The sequence below is a fragment of the Lonchura striata genome, chromosome 5 (genome assembly GCF_046129695.1).
Source record: "Lonchura striata isolate bLonStr1 chromosome 5, bLonStr1.mat, whole genome shotgun sequence".
NCBI lineage: Eukaryota > Metazoa > Chordata > Aves > Passeriformes > Estrildidae > Lonchura > Lonchura striata.
In genome coordinates, this window is record NC_134607.1 from 37,840,960 (window position 1) to 37,864,129 (window position 23,170).

Here is a 23,170-nt window from a genome sequence, read left to right on the forward strand (position 1 = left end):
AAGAATAGCAGGTTTGCATATGAAAGCAAAATGTACCAATTTACTAAAGGTCTTGTAATATATGTTCCTCCACTGGTCCAGTATTCCTACACTGAGAGCGAGCAGACATTATTTTGAATAAACTACTGCACTGAGATATGACAGGTTTTGGTGACTTGGGAAATCATTGCCGGGAATCTTTAGTGAAGTCCTGGAGAATATATCAGGAAGTTCAACTAAAATACAATCAAAATAAGTCTATAGACAAATCTTTCAAAAGAAAAATTACTTAGGCAGTAAAAGAAAACCGCACAAAATTGTCCCCTCTTTCCTACAGAACTGCTTCTCGTTACAGACACAGTTGATGAGTGCTCAGATGAGATTCCCACAGGATATGAAGCAGAGGGAATATTCTCCTTTATAAATTGTTCCATGCAGTAAATTTTATATATAGAAGTTTTATAAACTGAGAGTACTGTAAAGATTTTGCTGTATTAAATGTAGTGGAAAAAAAATTGTTCTGATGTGAAGGTCTGTAAAAGTCACAAAGAAAAGCAGCTGACACAAAAGCTGAAGAAGGGGTCACTTCCTCCATGCTGACATGCTACTACACTTGAGTCTCAGGGTCCTTCTATTCATGAAAAATTAATTTCTAGGTTTCTAAAAGGCAATAGTTTTTCCTATACAAACTTTTCATTTCCATTTAAACATGTCTTAGCAATAAAAAGGTACAAGTCATGCATGGGCGTTTCACCCTGGAAAGAAACTAAGATGGACAGAAAAACATGCTTTTGTATAGCTGGATATTTTTCCTGCCTTACCTCCTGTGCTCATACTGCCTGCTTCAGGCACCCATGTTCCATCCAAGGACCATATTCTCACCTTGCTCTGTAGCCATGATTTGTCCCCAGCATATCTCCTCTCCAGACACAGGCTCCCCCAGCTGCACACAACTGCATCCAGAAAGGGAAGAATGCTGCCAAGGATGTCAGAGTAAACTCTTCATTCTCTCTCATCAGTGATGAACACTATCAAAACTTGCATCAGAGAGGAATAATACAGGGCTCTTCTTAAGTAATATTGTTTTTTGAGCTAGGGTCAACTGAAAGGTGAATTAAATGGATTAATGTTACAAGAACTACAATAAAAAATGAGTTGCTGTGACATGATGTCTCCTTCCGAAAGATTTCAAGGCAAGATAATTTTCATGTCTGACCAAAATTACTGTTTTGAGTGGCAGAGTTCTTTTTTTTTTTCTGTGAGACCATGAAGAATGCCATAACATAAAAATAAATAGATGTAGATCCAGGACAAATGTGCAACTAAGAGATATTAATACAATTAAGCTTTTGTCTCCACAAACAAATGGTAGCAGACATGGGTTTTAATTGCAGTAGTTTTAAGCACATGGGATTGATTTGTTTCCCTGTAGTGCATACTCTGAAATAATTGGAAAAATATATATATAATACCACTTTGCCTTTCCAAGGTCCCCAGAAAATAGCACCCAGTGTCTTGACACCCAGATGCATAAATTATTGTATTGATGGCACAGTGACAGAGGCATAGTATCTTAGATTTTGGCAGAGGTAAAGTCATAAACCAAGAAAATACTGATCCATCCTTGACAGTCATGAATGTGAAAAGATTTGTACATCTTTTCAGGGTGAAATACACCCAAACAGAGATGCATTTGATCCCTTTGTTACAGATCCTAAGTTCCAATTGCCTTCATTAAATTTCATTTCTCCAACCAATAAGAGCATATACATATCTTTCATATAAGAGCATATACATTCAGGTCAGTATGTACATCCTGTCAGTATCAATGAATACTTCATTGATATATCATCCTGTACCATGGAAAAATACCAACTCCAGTCTCAGTGGTTTGGAATTGACCATATTTGATCAGAAATAATATCTCCAAAAGAGTTTACAATAATTAATATCTCAATAGTGATGATTTGGCAATTTTTGAATCTACTGAGATAAAAATACCCTATGAAATCTTTGCTAGAGCAATAATAACTGAACTAAATGTAAATGGCAGATCCACCGCTGATAACAGAAAATATTAGAAAAATAAAACAAAACAAACTTTAGTAAAGCCAGAAAATCATTAGACTGTGAATATATTATTTTGGAGACTATGCCACATTTGGCTAGGTAGTAACGAGAATAATCTCAACACAGACTGCAAAACTGAGAAGGAACATCTCATCTGCATACAATGATCCTTACATACAATGACCAAAATTTTATCCCACTAAACCCATATACACACAGACATTAATGCTAGACTACAAGATTTTTAGGGCTTCATAATGAAACAGTTAAATGGAGTAGCTAATCTGCATAATCATAATGCACATCATGACACACCTATTGGTAGACAATGTAGAAGCCTGTATCTTTCCTGTGCCCATAATACAGATTAAATTTAATGTATGATTGCTGTTATTTTTTTCTGAGATCTCTGTGTCATTTGGCACATAGAGTTCAAAAGCTTACTGTTTGATGACCAGTTTAAAGCTTGAAGTGTTACACACCAATCAAACTTTGCATTGAAAATGGGAATTCTTCATAGACTTTCTCTATACTATTTGTCTTTTCAGTATCTGAGCATTGTTTACATATAATTGCATTTTCACATGGATAGAGGGTGTTACGAGCCCTCCTTTAGAGATGTGGAGATGAGGCACAAGAAGAACAAGATGAGAAATAGACACTAATTTTCTAAGTCTTGTTTGAGTTGCCTGAGTTTTCATAGTACTTACTGTTATGCAAAAAGTTTTATCTATAAACCATTCAACACACTACTTACACTACAGCACACAAAGAAGGACAGATGGTTTTACCTGTAAGCTTTTGATGTTATTTGAGATTATCTGAACTTAGACTTTAAAGTGTAATAATGTAAGAACTAAAACCCTGAGTTCAAGCAGTGGCAAGTGAGTGTAAAGATCTGAATGCCAATCAAAAATGCCCAAAGTGGCTGAGGAAGGCATGATCACATACTGTTTGGAGTTTCCCAAAAGTTGTAAATCTCTTCGTTAATATATCCAAATATAGTTTTGTATTTCCCACTGTGTTCTAGTGGGAAATGATTAAGTAATAAAAGGTTGCCAGGGAACCATGTTTTACTCCACTGCCTTCCTGCAGAACTTTCAGGGAGAAATCTCAGACATGGTCCCACTAAGGACTGTTGAGGAAGCAAGATAAGTCTATAATGATGGATATTCCTCTGTGAAGAGGCAAAGCCTAGTCCTAGTCCTAATTAACATCCTAATCCTAATTTCTAGTCCTAATTAATCACTAAACAGCAAAACATCTACAACAATCTGCAACACTTAAAACCATCAGTAGGTGGTATTCATTATTATTTTAAATTCTGCACAACAGCCTAATAATAATAATAGTAGTCAGAAATAAATTCATAGTCATTGGTTAAAATGATTGACTGCAAAACCGTAATTATATAGGAAGGCTTTTCTGCCCTTTTGAGATAAACTCTCAAGGTATAAAAAAGATCAACTTGTGTGGTTTCTTACTTTCCTTTTCAAAGACTTCTAGTGAAATGTTTCTAATAAGGATACTCAATTCAAATAGAATTTAGTGTTCTCCACATCAATACCTATGAGACAGGAAATATTTTCAGATTATAAGTGTAGTTGTACTTTCTAGTTAAATTCTGAAAAATTATATATCATATCTATGCTGTTCATGTCAGTGCTGCAGGCTAATAAATAGTGCATTTTGGGGTGTTCATTGCTTTGGGCAAGCTAGAAATTTAGTCAAGCTTTAGTAATTTAATTTCTAGTTAAACATAAGAAAATTAAATTTTTCTGCTATTCATCACCCATGCAACTGAGATATGGAACGTTTTGAGGAAGATTTTTTTCACACATGGCAGGTACTACTATGGATATTCTACTCAAGACCAAAGAATAACTGTTTGGGGTATGGCAGTCGAGGGTAGATTTTGGCTGCAGTGACCACAATGTGAACCCTGAAGTAAGTGAGAATGCCAACAGAGTAATAAGTGCAAGGGTATAAGGAAGATGAAGCCAGACTCTTCCTGAAAGTATTTAGTGATAGGATGAGAGGCAAGAGCTACAAGTTAAAATAAGGCAAATTCTGAGTAGATCGACAGAAATATTTTTATCTCAGAAGGTAGTCAAACACTGGAACAGCTGAGCTAGGTATTTTGTGGAACCTCTGTCCTTGGTCCTGAGCAACCTAAGATAGGCTGGACTCACCCTTCTAGAAACCATAGAAACCAGATGATTTATAAAAGGCTGTTCCAACCTAAATTAATTATAAAAAAAAAAAAAAACTATTACCCTGGACTTTAGGATTAATAGAGTTACACTAGTTCAGGGAAGTGTTAAAATTATTGCCCTGGGAGGAGGCTGTTCTCACAGGCAAAAGTGCCCAGGGGAGCTGGTTGATGTCAAGAACAATTTCCATGATGTGGAAGTGCAATTCATCCTGGTTTGCAAGAAAACAGGTAGACAGAGTAGAAAAACAGTTGGCCTAAATGAGAAATGCCTAAATTCCTAATTGAAATAATTACCAGATTGATGGCCAGAAATAGGCAAATGTCACATGTATCTTCACAAAACCTGGCAAGAAAGAGAATTTGATGGATAGACTGACCAGAACTATATGGATAGATTGTACTATATGCTGGATATAGTTCAATCTAATATAGATAGATATGCTGGTCAATCTATCCATAACTCCAGGATGATTCTAGAGAAAATTGATGTGGAAGTCATTCTACTATGAGATAGTCTCAAATTAGCCATGAAAGTTGAGAGGTAAAAGAAAGGAAAATTATTATTCCCTGGAAACTGAGGCACCAAGTGACTAGTTATTTCTTCATTTTTAACTTATTAAGGGTTGTGGATGTTTAGTTCCTATCTATTTAATTAGTTCCCATCTATTTAACTAGAAGCTGAGCTTAAAAACGTGGAAAAAACTCAGTAAGCCTTACCCTGAAGGGATTCCAAAAAGCTTCCTTGAAATTTAATGTATCTATTTTTTTATAAGCATTTGAAATAACATATACATATATGCCTATGTCTGTGTCTTTGCATTCTCTGGCTTTCAACAAGCAGCTTGCTCAGCATATTTTTACCTGAGCTGGATTTATTTGTACTGTTCTGTAGAATATCACATAATCCATTTACAAGATAGTGTGTAAATGTTTTGGGTAAGATACAGGCTGAACAGTTTATCCTTATATACTTATCCAGACATGGGCCCTGTGAACCATTCAGCTTGCTCTACTGACTTAATTGTCTAAATGTCATTGTCAGCTATTTTAGATTTGTAGGACTCCACAGGCACCACAGACACCCTGGGAATTTCACTCTTTGTTGGGTATTGCTATTGTCCAAACTGCAGGTATAGGCAGGCTCCAGATTCCACAGACACCCATTAGCCCCAGGCTCTTCTCTGACAATCCCAGAAATACTGAATGCCAAAGCTGTACCCACTCAGCCTCTGTTTCTCACACACCTGTGCATAGATAGGAGACTTAAGGTAGACATACACAAAATAGACTTGAAATCACTAGGAAGTTTGCCTTTTTGGTTGTCCAATCTCCCAGTTTCACTCCTTTCTCTCAGTCAAGCCTACAATCCACACAAGGCATTACTGCTAGGAGTATGACTCACATCTGTTTCCACAAAAACCCAGTGAAGATTTCACTGACAGTGAAATGAAGTAAGCATCTTTGTGGTGTGTGCTTAAATTAAATGAAAGAAGATAGACTGTGAAAAGACATCTGAAAGATAGAAGGCCTCTCTGGAGATATTTTGAGTTTATGAACTAAGACTTAGACTAAGAATTACAATGAAGACAAGAATATGGTAAAAGGCAGTCAAAAAACAAAGACAAAAGAATCTGATTGTAACTAGATTGACTTTAAGCCAATAAATTGAAGAAACTGTGGGTGGAAGAAATAAAGAAAAATAAGTAGCAGAGGCAGCCTCATTTTCCTAAAGAAACATTTGCTGACTGAGTGGGAGGGATATGATTTGATGGACTTAGCAGTACTAGGCCAGAGGTTGTACTGGATGATCTTGAAGGTACTTTGCCACATAAAATGATTTTATGATTCTATATAAATCACCAAAGACATTATTTTTTATGTTAAATGAAATAAAGGTTTAAAATACTTATCATACCTCCTTCATTCACAAATTTATCACAAAGAAACAAAGGCAAGGACAAGAAATTATCTATCAGTTGTCAAAAGGATATAGCCATCTCTGTATCACTCCTCCATTTGTAAAAATTTAGCCTACTTGTCAATCATTGATAAATGAATCCACTTGTAAGGGTGTCTGCCCCCATAACAGAAAATAAATGTTCTGTCTCTCTCCTGTCATGTCTTTTCTCACTGAACATTTAATCTTACTAGGACAGAAAGCTCACTTTTATCATCCACAGTATTAACTTTTCTCACTCAGGGTTTATGTGGGTCCCTCAAGGTATCATGCCTACTAATTCCTTACCCATCTTGCTGTTATTTTGGGCAATTTTGAGATACCTTTTCAAAGAATTATATACCTCTGTGTGTGTAGCAGAGAAGTAATACAGGGTAGCTTTAGGTAAAAATATTAGTTGGCTAACCTGCCTGTGCTGACTAAATAGTTAACAGAAAGGTGATTTCTGTGGTGATGCTCTCAAAAGATACAAGATTATCTCCTGCTCCTTCCCTCTGCTGTGCCCCTAACTGCCCCTAACTGCCCCTAACTGCGCATGAAACCTCCCAGCTAGGACTCCTGTGCCATCTCTTCCACAGGGCTGCTGCTCCCTCACCAGCCTGATTTGCCAGCCATCAGGCAGAGAAAGTGCTGGAGGGCAGCATGGCAACTTGTCTTATTTGTGGACAGATGGACACCAGAGTGACACATGGTCATTTGTCTTATTTGTGGACACAAAAAGATAAGAAAAGTGAGGAGAGTGTGGTGTCCTTATCCCCCCACTTCAGTTCACCTGAACTGAAGACTGGAGCCAAAATCAAGAACTCCCAGATTCAAGAGCAGAGCTGTGGCCTAAATCAGATCTTGGCTTCCAAAATCCATACCAAGCAGCTTGAAATTCTTTGGGCCATATTCAGGTAATCAGGCAGAAAGAGTAACTCCAGAGAGTCGAATGCTTTAACTTTATTCACTAAACTTCCAGTGTAGGAGTATGAAAGTAGCAGGCTGGCAGTAGTGATGAACTAGCTCTGAGAGTGCATCCAGACTAATCATCCCATCCTGTAAAATCCTTGCTGACAAAACCCAGAAATAAATAGAAATAGCATAAATTGCAATCTGAGAACAAAACAAAACAAAAGGCTTTATAGAGCTGAAGGATCCGTAAATGATTTTCCACTACATTGTCAGAACTTTGCAGTATACTAATAAATAATTCACATAACTCTAGTTCAAATGCAAAACTAAAGAATAAGTCATGATGTAGTCCATTACAGCAGGAAGCCTCTCAACAGTTTGTGTATTGGTATAACTTGAGAGTGCTTGGGAAATATAAAAAGTAAATATTATGGTTTTAATAAGTGAAAAATAGACTATATAAGACTATAAGAGTATTCTCCATAAGTAGATCTTGCCTAGTTACAAAAACAGGCTTTGAGTGAAAAATAAAATGGAAAAAGTTTATAATCTCTGCTAGACAAGTCCCTGATCAACTTGAACTAATTGTACCTATCTTGAGCAGGGGTTTGGACTCCAGTCCATCTTTTCCAAAGGTCCTTTCTAACCTTAATAATTGTATGATTCCATGATACAATATATTTCTCATTTAAGTCAGCATAAATCCTTGATTTTGGATGGGCATGTTCCTCATGAAGGAGCAGTGTCCAGTGCAAGATGAACAAATTTCTGGAGGAAATGATTGCATGTTGCAATGTAGGACTTACCTCCTCGTGATGTGCCTTTTCATCGAACTGTTGTGTCTCCCAGTGGATGTATTTCCTGCAGAAGGAATATCAGGCCATCTTCTTTATTATAATATGAAGTATCTGTATCTGTGTGCTAAAAATTACAAGAATCTTCATACAGCTAGCATGTCACTTTGTATGACAAATTTCAAAACATGAAGGCATTATTTATGCCCAGAGGCTTTTTTATATTATTCTTCTATAAGATATTTATGATTTGGCGATTGCCTGCTTATTAACTTCTTGCTCATTTGCATTTGAAGTCCAAGAAGTTTCAGTTCAGAATTCTTTTTCACACAATGCTACTTTTAATAGCTACTCAGAAGGACAGCATATCTAGTAGAAATATCCTTTGGAAGCTCAAGTGGCTGTAACAGTCTAAAGGAGGCACAAAAATTGACACAGACCTATAGTTCTAGAGGGGTTACAATGGTACCTATATTTGTAGGGTGCCCACTCAGCTCTAGTCTTTTAAAGAGCTGGTATTAGGTTTGGGGCATGACTACCAAGACAGTGATCTCAGATAATTTTGAAATCTGTGCATACCCAGTTCTTTTGTATTTGCTAACACATTGGGCCAACTGTTTTCTCAGATACAAAGTTGAGTAACAAAAGCATATTTTTTTTAAAATAGGACATTGAAAATAATGAGATCAATTCAAAATAGACTCTTCCAATTTATTGAAAAATTAAATTGACTAATCATGTTTAACTTTTAAGGTGAATATTTATTTTTTCATAAATTTATAATCTTTCAATGAAAACTGACCATTTTGTCATAGCAAAATTTTTTTTCTTATGCTTCTTTGGCTGAAACTTTTCACTCAACTTGAACCAAATTCTCTAACTGATTTGATTGTCTCAGACAAAGCCAGCAAAAAAAATCCATAATAAACTTCTCATAGAGTATCAAATGAGGGATTTCCAGGGACTCCTCTAAATTCCTTTATTATGACACCTACAAATATTTGAAAAGGTCAATACTTCACACATATTTCTCTGACAATGTTAAAGGAAAGTTTAAAGTAATCCATGTCTCAAATATGAGGAATAACTCCTTAGGGAGGATGGAAGGCAGCTGCTCTGATACCTACTGAAACCTGCTGATTTTCCTCAAGTAATCACTTGCTTGACTGCGAATCCACAGCAAATATTCAGTCCTGCTACTGCTCTGGTTTGGACCAGTTGTTCTGACTCCATCTCCAGCCAAGCATCAGGGTCTCTGCCTCCACACTGGCTAGGGTCTGAGCTGACTTCTGATTTCCACCACTATTTCTATCTATCTTGGTGGTGGAACTGGGAAGAATAGCATATTCACAAACTGAGGGGTAAAACTAATCTGCACAGTTCACTTTCTTCAAACAAAGATCAGAGAAAAGCCCTCAGCATGTAATTGGATGCTTACTGGCTTGAGAAGCTTCTGCTCATTTAGTTGCCATTCCATAAGAAAAGTAAGGCATGCTTAAAGAATACTTCTACTTAACACCAAGTTCCTTTGATATAGGCTGGCTTGTTAGGATATTAAAATTAGATCTGAGACAACCTTACTAGCTTCACACTCTTCAAAGTTAGTAGTTCCCATTTAAGAACACTTTATAGAAGAACTAATGTTTTTGACATATATTTCTCAGAATAAGCCACCAGCCTGCTTTTACAATAGATATAAATAAATAATGATATGCACATGAAAGATTGTATTTGAAACTTTGAAGTTAGGTTGAACTTCAAGAGCATTCACTGATATCCCTGGGTCTATTTCTCCTTATTGTCCATGATTATTTTATTCACATTTTTATTCATAGATTACTTTCAAGGCTCTTACTCCTTTCCCACTGTCTCATTTTGTTTTTTCTTATCCATTTCAATCTCACTGTTTTATTATTCAGGTAGACAAACAGAAGGACCTCTAAGAATATAACTGATTTGTATTTAAAATGATGTCTGTAAAACCATCTATGTTCTTCAATAAACAAGCTGTTTTTTTAAAGACTTACACTTCAAAGACTGCCTTTTCTAAAAAGACACATACCTTGGCCTTTTTCTTTAACTACATCACTATGGGCGCTTAAAATACATATTGTATATTGCGTTGTATTGTCACTTGAAGATACAGAGCTGTGGGTAGCTGATGAAAGCAGAAAATATTTCACTCATTTATTTATCAGCATTAATTCTAGGTATTGTTATCTGTGAGTCATGGTTTTGTATCTGGGCTGAAACTGCTGAAGGACAGGACAGCTGGAAGCCTCTGTGTTCAATAGTTGATGTATGGAGTGAAAACCAAACAAACTATGTTAGAAAAATATTCATACTTTCAGATTATTCTCTGATGGAAAATTTCTATCTTTGGCCACCTACTGATATTTAGTCTTAAAAATGTGGTGAATATCATGTGGAAGGAATGGTTTATCTGTTTATGAAGCACTCAGTATAATCATATTTAATATACTGTTTTAAGCATCTGTTTTCATAGTGTATATGATAAGGGGACAATGAAAAGAATAACTAGTTTATATAATAGCCTCTTCCTGTGTGAAAAACACATTAGTGTGGACCAGAAATCTACTTATATGGCCACATATCCTTTGCAGAAGAATAAAATGTATATCACCTCTTCCTCCAGATATTATGTAGAGAATGCCAGGGACTCGAGCAGCCCTTGAGGACAATACACAAGGGTTCTTTCAGACCTTTGCATTACATTGAATCCTAATGTTTTCATCCAGCCCTAAGACTAGGAGACACAAAAGCTGGCAGGCTGTTGTCACTTGCTAGATACCCATTGGCTCTGACATTATGATTTAGTCACTGAAACTTTAATGTTGAACAGAACACTATGAAACTTCATTAAAAAATCCCAAGACATAGGAAAAAAAGGTACCAGTTGTTCAAGCAGGAATCAGCTACAAACTACAGACATTAAAAAAAAAAGTAATATAAACAGCTTAAATTTTGAATTGTTCTTCTGCCAAGGAGCAAGCTGCAAACTTTAATAGTTATTATGTAATTTGTAGATGTTCTCATGGGCGTAGGAAAAAAATTGGCACAAATGCTTTCGCAATTGTGTCATACAAATTGGCATTGTTCACTGACCTTCAAACCTATATTTTCATCTCTCTGATAATTTGCTGTTCTGTAGCATATGTGCTGCACAAAAGCTTGGCTACTAACTGCCTGCTGTCTACAATCTGTGCTTCCTTAAATGTACCTGCTTGGTATTGAGGCAGGCTGCAAATGTGCCACTCAAATACACAGCAACCCAACAACTGCCAGCACACGTGGATGTTGTTGTGCTAATGTTGCATAGCATGGAACTGGCTCCTAAGCATCATTCTGCATGTGACCCATTGAAGTATTTGACAATATTGTTTTAAAGCCTACTCAAGGACAAATAGTCCCATTTTCTCCAGAGCCCACAAAGGAAACCACAGATTTCCACATAATGCACCCTTTTGCCAAACCATGCTTTAATACAGATGAATGAGACAAACTTTTGTTTATAGGGATGTTGTATGATTGAGCAATCATCATGCTTGCACTTTACTGTATTTTTATTTTTGTAGTAAGTGGTCTAGTCCTAAATAGCCTAAGATATGAAAAAGCTTTTTAAATATCTTCTCCTGAATGGAAATTTCTCCTTGCCATTTGGCTAAGTGGATCTTTGTTTTTATGTCTAAATGCACTAGGTTTCAAACCTTGAATTTGATAATGTTTTGGGGTTTTTTTAAATCAAGACATTTTTCTGATTTATCATGTGCATTACACAAAATATATTAATCATATTCATCTGTGGATGATCTTTCTCAGTCTCAGTGTGCAGCACATTCTGGGGGTGGGCAGGTTTGCAGTCAGGACTTGTGGCCCTGCAGAGGATCCACGCTGCACCAGTCATTCCTGAAGGACTGACTCTGGAAGGGATCCTCGCTGGAGTAGTTTGTGAAAACTGCAGCTCATGGAAAGGACTCACATTGGAGAATTTCATGAAGGACTGTCTCCTGTGGCAAGAACCCCATGCTGCAGCAGGGCAACATTTGTGAAGAGTCCTCCCCATGAGGAGAAAAGAGCAGAAGAGACAATATGTGATGAACCGACCCCAACCCCCATTTCCCTCCCCCCGTCCTACTTGCAGGGAGGAGGGAGACAATCCGGGCGTGAAGCTGAGCCTGGGAAGAAAGGAAGGATGGAGTGAAAACTGTGGGGTTTAGGATTTGGGCTTTTTCTCATTATCCTTCTCTGATTTTGATTGGCAATACACTAAATTAATTCCCCAAGCCGAGTCTGTTTCCCCTGTGACATAAATGATGAGTGATCTCTCCTTGTCATTATCCCTACCCATGAGCCTTTCGTTCTAGTTTCCCTCCCTTGTCCAGGTGAGCAGGGGAGAGATAGAGTGATTTTGGTGGGAACCTGGTGACCAGACAGGCTCAACTCTTCAATAGTGAAGTCTAAATATTTTTGCCACTAATGAAAACTCATCTATGAAAAAACCAGAGATCTGAGACACTTTAAAATAACTTAAATTAATAAAATGAACATATTAATCTTGAGAGTTCTGGAGCAAACCATGAAGAGCTGAATTTAAAGAAACAGAGCTTAAAATTTTTTTCAGAGAAGGATTTTCAAATTTATTTCTATTTCATTTTTCTATTTTTGTTATTACAACACGAATTATATCGATAAAAATGTGAAATTATACGGTGTCAAAATATTAACTAGGAAGGTAAGGGATATTTATACACTACCACATTATGACACTTTCTAGCTACTTAGCATACTAACAATATATTTTCATAACGTTCAGTGTTAGAGAAATGTTGAAACTTCTTTAAAAACAGTACTGCTTGCACAATTCCTTTCCCTTACAGATGCAAAATGTTCATGAATAATTTGAATGCAATTCAGTTCTGAGACTTCTGTCTGAATCAACTCCACATTTCCCTCCAGGAAAAAACTGCATTCATAAACTTGTAAATGATTTCTTAACCTGAAGGCAGAGAAAATATTTCATCTTTGGTGCACATTATAGAAAAAAAATCCGAGTATTACAAGATGCAGTTTGTATCAAATCACAAGATTAAATTTTAACATATAAACATATCTATATCTGACATGGATATTTTTATTGTAAAATTATCGACTTACCTTAGAAATTGACTTATAAAGCAGTATTCTATAGCTTTCTATGGATAGTCGTTTTGTGCCTCCAGCTATTTTACCGAGGGTGCACATAAAATACTGTATCTATTTTAAATATCAAAGTCTCAAGCTAATTCTTTGTCTTCTATCAATGATTTAATTCTATCTTCCAGCCTTGGCACAGCTTAAAATTCAATAGGATTAGACTAATTTTACATTTAAGATATTCCTCTCATCTGCTTTAATTTACAGAAAAGAATCTTTATTAAAGGAAAAAGTGAAGCTACTGAATTAATAAATAAATCAGCTGTTCAGTCAGTCTGGTTTTTTAATTTCAGTGACTGAAAATCCAATTTTTATAGCATCCCTCAGGTAATTAATACAAAATTCAGCTCTTCATGGCATACAGTCCTTGCTTAAATTGCAAGTAAGATGAGTTTAACTATCTCATTCTCAGCAGAACAAAACCTCTATCACAGCTTAATGCCCTTGTCTTGCAGAATCATGTGGAAGCAATGCCAGAACTATCAGACTAAGGTGACATTTCAGTGAAATGAGTCAAAAGATGAAGATATTTACACATCAATGCATTTTTAAGTTGCAGAGGTGCAACTATGTGCTGTCTCTTCTTTTCATTCTCATGGAATAAAGAAGTGGTGAAGGAGGGGAGAGTGTTGGGCCACAGAGCACCTCTGCCCTGTGGACTCCTAAAACAGGCAGTGGCACCCCAGCAGGACTTGTCCACAGTGATGTCAACTTCCACATGCTGATTGCTCATTTTGGTGTGTCCATGCCCAGCTGGATACTTGATGCATTGTTTCATGAAAAAAAACCACACAAGAAGTACCTATGGATATGCCTGTACTAGTGCCTTCAGTATAGGCACGCCTGAGATGCTCCTTGATCACTTTGCCTGTTTATGTTCATATTTTCATGGGCAGATAGTCTTGTTAATAATACAGATAGTCCAGTTCTGAACATCTCTTGTCACCACTGTCCACAATATAAACACAGAGCACTTCACCCTTACAGCTAATGCAACATTAGATTATGTGCACTCCTAGTGCCATCTTACTCCTGCCGGGGGAGCATTTAGGAGAGAAATTTCCTAAAAACTGTGTACAGAACATGTTGGGCAGGCTTCATCCATGATCCACAGGAGCAGCTGCAGAGCAGTCCTGTAGCAGATCTGTGGCATTAACCTAGTGCATTATGCACATGCATGCTAACATTCAAGCAGGAGTGAGGTAGAGATCAGTCTCTTTTCCAAGGTAACAAGTGACAGGAGCAGATTAAATGACCTCAAGTTGTGTCAGGGGAGGCTTAGATTACTAGGAAAAAAAGCTTCTTTACTGGAAGAGGCATCAGGCATTCGAAGAGGCTGCTAAGGGAAGTGATGGAATCACCATCCTTGGAAGGGTTTAAAAGGCATGTGGACGTGGCACTTGAGAATAAGGTTACTGGTGAACATGGTGGTGCTGGATTAATGTTTGAACTTGATGATTGTGGTGTTCTTTTCCAACCTTAATGATTCTATGATTTTATGAGTCCAGAGTCCTAAGCGTTCGACTTGGAGTGGTATCATTCCTTTGATACAATTTACATGTAAGGATCATACAATCCAGCATTAATTCTTTGTGTGAATGCAAACAAAACAAGCCCAAATGTGACAATAATGTTTTTAACCTCATCTTTCACAGCGAATGCATTGAAATCCAAGATTCAGTACTCACAGTTGCTGAGCTAAAAAATAAGAACTACTTTTCTAAGGTTTTTCTTATATATATATTTGGGAAGAGATGGTTACAGATAAACACATATCATCTCAGAACATGAATCTTGTCAAGAAAGGATCGGGAATATGAATCACATTCCCAGTAGACTGTAATTTATATTAAATGTATCAATAGGCAGTGCATTCAAATCATCACTCTGCTTGCCAGAAGGCTTATATACTCCATTAAAAAGTACAATTTTCCCCATCAGTAAGTCAAAAGCTGGAGTTACTCAGCACTAAATCATTTGAGACCAAACATCTATTAACACATTTAGAGACATGGGCAAATATTTCCAATGCACAGTGATAGCTAGCAGATAATTTAGTATCCTAGTATCTCTTCAAAGGTGGTGATAAAGACAATAACTGAACTCATGAATAAGCTAAGGAATACAAGAATAGCATCTTAAAGCAAAAATTTTGGTTTAATATCTAAGCAAATGTGTAAACGTGAAACAAATTTTTTTAACATTTTGTACCAAAATTCATCTTAAGGTAGTTTCCTGGAATTCAACACACAACAATAATACTGGAACTAAAAAATGTATTATTTTTGCTAAATAAAATAGCAGCATCATATATAAAATGTACATTTGTGATTAAAACCATTGTTCTCATATTTCAGCTTCATAACTGATCTACATTTGTCACACTGTCCTAAATTTGTTTTCTTTTAAAACTTACTGTATGATATACGATGATTTCATTTAAATAATTGTGATGATGGTGATATCATGATGATGATCACGATGATGGAAATTATAGCAATGATGACAAGAATATCACATCTTTTTTGGGTATTAGTATTTGTTACTACATCGATTGTCCTGAAAAGTGATCACTGGCATGTAAGGAGATGTCTTTCTAGTTATATCCACCTCCTCAGCCATAATTTCCATAGATATTCAAGTTCAAATGTTTTTGTTTGGCATTTTTTAAAACTTCTTCTCCAGATGGCAATGTAATGTTTCCTCCACAAAATCCTACTGATTCCTGCATTGTTAATGCAGAATTCTGAAGATTTGTAGCTAAAATCTGGGTAAAACACAATTTTAACAATTTTTGGTATACTGAAATGGATGCAAGAAACACAAATTCAAAATGCTGAAGATCGTTCAAAGTGTGAGCCATGATATAAGAAAACTCCTGATGAGTACAATAGTACCTAAATATGTTTGCATTATATCTCTAGAACACCATATGGATGGAAAGGCAATAAGCCATTGCTTAGAGTTTCATTGCCCCCAAAGTTCATTACAGAGATGGATAACACCCCTCAGTTAAATTAGTTGCTACAACCTACTGGCAGAAAGTGTATGCTTTGGACTGCTGCACTGGCAAAAAAGGAAGCATGAGGGAATGAGTATGGCTACTTAGTTTCACTCAAAGTCTGCTTTTCCTTTGGCTCCTAAAGAGTGAAGTGTAAATTAATACAAATTTTATGCAGGAGTAGTAAAAGTGCCCAGAATCCGCCCCCTTAATGAGATGACCTTCAGAAAGTCCTCAAGTGGTAATTGCAGGAGCATCATATAAGCCCAGGGAAAAGACACAGCTTGAGTCTTTATTTCAGAGAGGCAAAGTGAAGACAACCTTAGCAACAGATTAAGGCAGGTAGAGTTTGGGAAATATTTTGCAGATTATAAAGTTCTACCAGGGAACAGGAGAGCAGAGAGGGACCTGCTGCTGGGCACACATAGGGCTGAAGAGATTTGGAATGGCAGTCAGAGTTTTGATTTGGTAGGATAGATTACACCAGTTTTTATTTCTGATTTTTTAACAGCATTATTTCCTTTCACTTCAAATCTATATGGATCAGCTACGGATCATGATAAATAAATCCTTAGTAGAGAATAAATTATTTGTGGCTGCATTATTACTACAAGTTACACAATTCCTATTTGAACTGTTTGCAATCCTGTTTTGCTGCTGTATGAACAATCTGTTTCATAGTCATGGATGTTTCCTGTAGATAGCCAGGGCATTCAGGCCCAAACCTCTACCTTATTAAGTCAGAAAGCAACTCTTTTCTTTTTTTTTACTACTTGAAAAAATCCAACCCAAACTGATTTTTCCTACATGAATTGATTAGCTGGGTCATCCCACTCTGCCTTTGTCAGTTCATGACACCCTTATGCCAAAAATAGCTAACATTCACAACCTCTTGAGGACAGTTTTGTCCTGGTCATGTGTTTGACAGCTAGGGATTACAGCCATGTTTGCCTCACAGAATAAACCCTGCCAGTTCCAGCTTGTGTCTCCGCATCACTCTGCAGTCATCCCCCAGCAACGCAGACACAGGCTCCTGACTTTATTCGACTCGATAACCAGTTTCTCTTGTAAGAACTAAGTTATCAAACTGAAATTTTCAGGACATTATTTTGGCACCATATTTAAAATTCCTCAGCATTATTTCATTGCAAGGTTAAAAAGATTATCATGCAACACTTCTATCTTCAGTATTCACCGTTCACAAGAATGTGAACTGGGACTGGCTATGAAAATACAGTATCATTTTTGTCAGCTGGGCTGGGGCAGTTCTGTAGAATAAAAGAATGATCAAGATATACTGTTAAGAATGCAAAACATGTTGGGATTTTATTTTCATTCTACTAGGTTGTTTTTATAATTTCTTTTTCCTTTAATAAATTTATGCTGAACCAATAGATTACATTGTCTTTAATTGTTCTTATCTGTACTGCAAAATATAAACTACTATTTTTTAAATAAGAATCTAATTCCTTTTAGTCAACCGTGCCTTTCCCAAGTAGTAACAAAATCATGAAAAGTAAAAAAAAAATCCCCACCCAGATAACCAGAAAGCATGTCACAGTGCCAGCATCAACAACATAGTCATTCATTCCAGAACTGGGAACACTAGGGTTTTTTTTAACTCAGAATTTATTTGTGTGAGAAAACAGAACCTAGGCTTTGATGAGAAAGGCTTTCATCTGATAATTGGATTTTTTCCATTTTTATGGGTTTCCACAGTGCTCCTGGGGACTCATATGTTTGAGTTACTGATTCTCCCATATGGATTAAACACCTTTACCAGACTACAGTGTTGTGCCAAAGTGCCTCTTTCTTAATGAGATACTGCAACACCTGTTGGAAATCTAAGTGAAGTGAATTGAAAAATATATATTTCAGATGAAGACTCAAAATATAAAGTAAAACAAGGGCACAATATGTTCAAACAACAATTTCCAAGAGCAGTGATGGATAAATTTACAAAGAGAAAATTTTTATAAATTTAATTTTGTTTTTGATTTTTTTTAACAAATAAGAGAAGTCCTGAAAAGGGCACTTCATAAGGATTAAAAAAAAAAAAAAAAAAAAAAAAGAAAAGGACAAAAAGTTACCCAAATTAATTTCCCATTTTTTTGAAAATTAGTTTTGATGGAAAGACAGTGGACCTGAACCAAACTCTCCACTAAAACTGGCAGTCAGTGCTACCCATGGGGTAGGCAGGGCAGGGCATGTTGGATAAGGATGTACATCTGGAAAATACAGCCCAGTTCATTTTCCTAAGAGAAAAAGCAGGAATATCTGTGTTTAAATACCTCCTGACGGACTGAAACTAAAAGTATCTTCAGCCTTTACTTTGCACCATAGTACTGTAACCTTTAATTTTCTTTTTAAGAGCAGGACTGATGTTAGGGGAAGGAAAATAAAAAAAATCAGAAAGAAAGCACTTGAGAGACAAAAATGTGTTTTGAACATTACAGATGGTGAAAAATCATCATTGAACTTTAGAAGTTCTGATATTTCATTCGATACATGATTAAAATATCTGAAATAGGAACAGTTAATATTTCTCTCAGACTTTTAATGAACACATTGAGGTACTGTTATTTACAAAATCTGACTCTACTAAACTATTTATAGAGACAGTAACAAATATATCAGCAATGCAAAAATGTAAGTAGTAGAAATTATATCTTTAAACTTCTATCAGAGGTTGGATCAGGTGGTGTTAAATGGCACAGCTACACCGTGGTGTCTGAACAGAACTGTGACTTCCATCAGTTCTGGATCTGGATGACACTTTGCACACAATCTGAATACCTGTTTTCTTTGCAAATTAATGCCTTTGGGGAGTTTTGCTGCCCATAGAGTAGTTCAGTGACACAGGTGATTCCTTGAAGCATTTCTGTTTACAGTTCCTTTCAAGTCTGCATATTATGCAGTGTAACTAACTACAATCAAAGGAAATGGGAAAAAACCCAAAAATCCAACCATTAACCATTAGATTAAGTCATAAGGGAAAACTTCACTGAAAGCTAATTGACTGAAAGTCTTAGAAAATCAGTAAATGGCTGTATCAATATCCTATCAATAATGGATTGTATCTTGGATATTCTTATCCCAGATGAGGACCTTCACTTGAGTTACAGATTTTTTTGTGGCGTAGAATTATTAGCTACTAATTAAAGGGAAAGGGGAAAAACAGTAAGAAAATCTATCAGCTGTAATTATAGTAAGAGATTTTATACAAACCCTTCCCATTCCTGCCTGGCTCTGGTACTACCTTCACCCACCTTCTTTCTCTTCCTAACAGCTGGAGACCCGGTCTTGTCAGCTGGGCTGGGGCATTAGCTTTTCCCATTATAAAGGGTTCTTGCCCTTATCTGGTCTAATTATACAGAGAATAGAAATCATAGAATATGCAGTCATATCAGCACAAATTAACCTGAAGTGTAACTATTCACTGTACAGCAAAATTTCTCGCTATGTGATCAGTATTTAGTTTAAATAAATATTTATTTGACTACAATTTAAAGACTATTAAAACGGCACAGTTTTATAGCTTTTCTACTGATATTTGAGACTGCTAGCACTCAGAAACCTGAAATGTGATGATGTAGGAAGGTTACATGTCACCAGATGTAAGTGCCACAAAGAGTGCAGATCCATTCTCACCTGAAAGAGCCTTGCTGATATTCCTTCCATATTCCTCTGATCAGATTGCAGACATTGAAAGGAAATAAATAGCTACCTGAATATAACACCCACAAACCAGCAAACAAATGGCACTTGAAATAAAGATATGCAGATTTATTTTTAAAGCAAAGGGAAATATTTGAACCTAAAGGGATACTAATTGCTTGGCATTTTATAAATGTACATAAAGAGTTAATTTAAACCAGGTGCTAGTAAGAGCTGGCAAAAGCTTTTTCTGACTTTGTGCTGCCTTCTCAAAATTTGTCATTGTCCGTTAATCACACCAGAATGATAAAAAACAATTCATGGTTCACTCTGAAAACATATTCAAGTTTAATTAGATCAGATTCCTTTTAAATTATGTTTCAATTTTTTAGAACAGGTAGTAATAAAATTTTACCACTTAGAAATCCAGAATCACAGATGGGGAAGTACTTTAGGACACAAAATATCTAAGATACTTTTACATATCTTTTTCAGTCTTTACAGGAATTCATTTTTATAAGACAGTGGTGATTGAAGCACTGAGTCAGGCTCACGCAACACAGAAACTTCCTGAATATGCTTAGAACTGCAGAGAAATATATTTTTACAACAAAAAACAATTTTTCAGCCTCCTTATCCACAAAACGAGGGATGGTGGTAAAATATCAATATGTCTCGTGAACAGAGGTAATATAACAAAACAACAAAAAGCTCTCAGCATTTATGCAGAAGTACTGTTATCCTCAGGGTCTCTGTCTACGAGATGAATGCTCCCTGTGAACACAGATTCCTCTTGAGCCGAGGCATTCTCCAGCTGCTTATTTGTGCAATATGGAATCTGACCACAGAAATACATGTAAATCCATGGGTTGGCACAACTATTTAGATTGCCAAGGAGCATTATAATGGTGAATGCCGAACCTAGAACAAAACAGTTAAAGGAATAAGAGACTAAATAAAACACTCTTATAAATATAAGTCACATTTTCACAGTCTGCTGCTTTCTGCTGCATCTATTCATATGTTAAAACTAATCTAATAGTAGGAAATCCCTATATCAATGCAATTTGCAATTGATGAAGGTATAAAGCACGCTATATTGTATATATTCAGAAATAAATAGTTTCATAGAACTCTTTTCAGATGTAGTTGCATTAATTTTAAAAGCAATTACTAAGCTGTTAAACAGATACAAATAAATACAGATACATATTTTGACAGAAATGCATGTGGAATAAGACTCAAATTTAAACTGACAGGAAGAATTCTTAAAGTTCAGAAACTACTGTTTTTATCAAGGAGGACTGTTATTTTTTTCCTCTTTTTTACCTCTTTATTTAGAATAGGTGAATTTAAAGTCACATATAGAGTCTGCCTTTCAGAAAGGCAATAGTATAAATTTGACACGACTATTCTTGTTTACAACACAATAGCTCTCTCAGGCTTACTTTTTTGCTTTATAAACAGGTGGTTGACAACTTTTGGTTGTTTCATAGTTTACTACAGAGATTTCACCAATATGACTTCAATATTTTAAGATGTCTTATAACACCACTGTTCTACCCAGTAAATAAGAAATAATTTTATTACTTTGAATAGTCAATCGCTCCTTTTCACCTCAAGAACCCAAAATACTGCTGCTATAATACTTAAAACCTGTAAAAGTCTGAGGCTTTGCTGAAGCACACAATACTTTTCACCATGCTGCTCATGAACCTTTAAATTGTTAATCACTCAAGACACACGAAAAATAGACGCATAATGTTTTGATCACATAATACAAGAAGCTCCCTGTATCTAATTAAATAGAGGAGATAATCAATCCAGGTAAGTATTTTTAATCCTCCTCAAATGACCACATGTAACCTTTACACAAAAGCAAAATGCAAATATAAAGCAATTGACAGCAGCGTGCTAACCTGCTCTGCAGCTGTAACTGAGGAGGGAGAGCATCTTACCTTCGGTCAGGATGCTGGGGAACCACACGGACCACAGCTGTGCAATGAAGAAAGGTGACCAACAGAGAACATATGCAACAACTGTCACCACTGTCATTTTTACTGTCTTGATCATAGCCTTTGAAATACAGTTCACACTGCTTGCTCGGGATGGCAGGACTTGGTTCTGCTTTGTTGAGTCACATTCATTCTGTTTTTTCACATTTATATTTCTTCTGATTATTTTGCAAATCTTGACCTGGCATGTGATAAGGATTGCTGAGGGAATGAAGAATATGACTACAAAAATCCAAGTCACATATGCCCTTGGGCCCCAGGGCTGAATAAATTCACCCCAACATTCAAAGACACCTGGAGATATTTCAGTCTTAGAAAAGATAAATACCTGTGGTAGGCTAAGAATCAGTGCTATAGACCAGCTGCTGCAAATGGGGATGTTCCAGAGAGCTCTCTTCTTTTGGAAAGTGACCATAGGGTAGCAAACAGCTTGATATCTGTCCACTGTCATGACCACTATCATATAAGTAGAGGCAAACATGCCCAGCAATTGTAGATACTTGATAATTCTGCACAAGAAATCTGGCCCTATGAAAACATCTGTAATATCCCATATGAGTTGTGGCAGCACTTGAAAAAAGGCTACCACTAAGTCAGCAATGCTGAGGTGAAGCATGAACACATACATCCTAGACAGCTTCTTTCTTCTTCGCCAAAGCTCCAGTATGAGAATGAAATTGCCCACAGACGCCGTCAGAAATATCACCCCCAGTACAGCAATCTCTACATGAGCTAATTGCTGATCTCTTTCTGGTCTTCCAATAGGATCTGACTGATTTGTCAAACTCAGGAATCTGTGAGGAGGAGGACTCTCAGTCTGATGGGTGTTATCCTGCATAGGAAATGAAAAATTCTTCATACTGCACAGAAGCTACTCACAGTAGCTGCCACTTGCAGCTGATGTTGACAGCTCTGAAGCACTGGCTGGCAAACAAACCAGCCTGGGTTCAAGTTTCAGGATATCTTCAAGCAAATCCTCTTGCTCAAGTGAACTAAAGCAGTGGGACTTGGATTGTGATAAAATTCTTCCTCTCGCTGGCATGCAAAAAGGCTTTATATAGGCTCCCAGCAGACAGAGCCTTATGTAACTGCGGAGCCCTCGGGTAGGCTGCAGGGACAGCAGCCAATGGCAGACCGAGCCACACAATTGGGGGAAATATATAAATAAAAGGCAAACTTCAGAGGCTCAATGTGATTCAATTACTCACTTCAGTAAAAACCCAAACTTGTAAATAGCTGTGGCCAGACTTGTACTCAAATGACATTACTCAGGAGAATTCTTGCAAAAATTTTTCTACGCAAACCAGAGGAGCAAGCGGGAGGAAAGTTTATACATAGATAAAATTGTATTCCTGAGCTCAGGCACATCGTAAA

At 36.5% G+C, this 23,170-nt stretch overlaps 1 protein-coding gene across 1 annotated transcript; it reads right to left on the bottom strand.

Moving 5' to 3' along the window:
* Positions 1–20,105: 20,105 nt before the first annotated feature.
* On the bottom strand, positions 20,106–22,802 carry LOC110478544 (arg8-vasotocin receptor). The gene is made up of 2 exons (XM_021545235.2): positions 21,740–22,802; positions 20,106–20,702 (listed from the first exon to the last, which is right to left on the bottom strand). Exons 1-2 carry the CDS (start codon positions 22,653–22,655, stop codon positions 20,503–20,505), a joined length of 1,116 nt encoding a protein of 371 aa, XP_021400910.2. The 5' UTR covers positions 22,656–22,802; the 3' UTR covers positions 20,106–20,502.
* Between the last annotated feature and the right edge of the window lie 368 nt (positions 22,803–23,170).

Bases quoted from the DNA above. Each gene is read 5' to 3' on its own strand.
- LOC110478544 (XM_021545235.2), bottom strand. From the start codon at position 22,655: ATGAAGAATTTTTCATTTCCTATGCAGGATAACACCCATCAGACTGAG. The intron at 20,703-21,739 runs GTAAGATGCTCT...GTTTTGTTCTAG, and splicing joins CCCCAGCATCCTGACCGAAG to GTTCGGCATTCACCATTATA.